The sequence below is a fragment of the Sinocyclocheilus anshuiensis genome, unplaced genomic scaffold, assembly GCF_001515605.1.
Source record: "Sinocyclocheilus anshuiensis isolate Anshui unplaced genomic scaffold, SAMN03320099.WGS_v1.1 scaffold110, whole genome shotgun sequence".
Taxonomy (NCBI): Eukaryota; Metazoa; Chordata; class Actinopteri; order Cypriniformes; family Cyprinidae; genus Sinocyclocheilus; species Sinocyclocheilus anshuiensis.
Window position 1 is genome coordinate 182240 of NW_015544155.1, and position 1324 is coordinate 183563.

Below are 1324 nucleotides of genomic sequence, written 5' to 3' on the forward strand. Positions count from 1 at the left end.
GTAGCCGTGTTGATAAGAACGGTCTCAAGCACTTCTAAAGGAATGTGTCGAACCTTCGTACTGTTATTTATCATTTGATACAGTTCAATGTAGTACTGAAGTGATCATTAAAATTTTGTTTTCTGATTTGTTTCTGTTGTTACTTCCTGAAAGTTACATTTAATGTTTGAATCTTGAGTAGAGTTCAAAAGTGCCATCATTCAAAAAATACACAGAACTGCAAAAGTTTTCAAATGGATTTGAAGTTAATCACATTGATTGATTTTTATCATCAGACTTTGACTTTTAAGGCAGTTATTTTAACCCACTGCAGTTCACATGTACTTAATCAACCAGTTGATCATATCTGCCCTGGCCTCCTCTATATAGGGTTTATCATCTGGATTAATGTCTTCTCTTTTGCGATGGACAAACCCATGTGTCTGATTTGGGAAGATCTTCACTTGGAAGTCAGCAGTGCACTTTTCCTTCAGTCTTGTCCATAGTGTAGTCACCTTGGTTAAAAGTAAGAGAAAAATAAACATTAACTGATTGTGCAAAGTTTGTGACCCTGAAATAGGTTTATTAATACAGAGGGTTCAGAATACATTTACACCCATTTATTATTTCTCCTTTATTAGGACTGAAATTCAGATAAAAGCATATTAGACTGAATACTACATTGTAATAAGATACTACAAATACTGTTAAATAGAACATGCTGTGACCATTTTAAAGAGAATTGTGATCTGATTATGTCAAGTATTTGATAGGAGCAAATTAAATAACGCTTATCCATGAAACAATCCTTACCGTGGCGACAATGTGTATAATCAGGGTGTCCGTGGGTCCTTAAAATGTCTTAAATTCTGATTCGATGGGTCTTAAATATTTTTGGTCACATTACCGCTAAAATATCTTCAGTCTGACGGACCTAATGACTTTACAATCATTGGACAGACCGAAGATTTTTTTCTTCCCCGCGGTAAATTACTGCGTCATCAGAGAGAATTGCAGTAAGTTAGCAGAATACAGAATACAAGCTCGCGCCGAGGCTCACTGTTTGTCACTTTGTGAGAGACTTCAGAACAAATGAGCGTAACAGCACACACAAACTCAAAAGAAACACACTGAGGTAAAAGCTCACAATGTTTAGTTTATTCTTAACATGATATAGTTAAGTAACATCATGACAGGTGAGCTATTTTACTCAATATTCTCACGACCCATAAAACCATTCAAAACACCTACAGAGTGCACGCATTACCTGAAGTCTAGCGCTCTGCCTGATCACTGCATGATTCAGTCTATTAAAATACATTCAGAATGATCACAAATTCAAGAC

The 1324-nt window shown here is 35.7% G+C and overlaps 1 protein-coding gene and 1 pseudogene across 1 annotated transcript in view; one reads left to right on the forward strand and one right to left on the reverse strand.

Annotated features, from left to right (window-relative positions):
- Positions 1–289, forward strand: part of LOC107695377 (T-complex protein 1 subunit epsilon-like) — an 8912-nt gene extending 8623 nt beyond the window's left edge. Inside the window, exon 12 of the mRNA XM_016495261.1 lies at positions 276–289. Within this exon, the coding sequence (XP_016350747.1) occupies positions 276–289 (14 nt within the window). The remainder of the gene's footprint in view (positions 1–275) is intronic.
- Positions 7–1324, reverse strand: part of LOC107695391 (carboxymethylenebutenolidase homolog) — a 12860-nt pseudogene continuing 11542 nt past the window's right edge.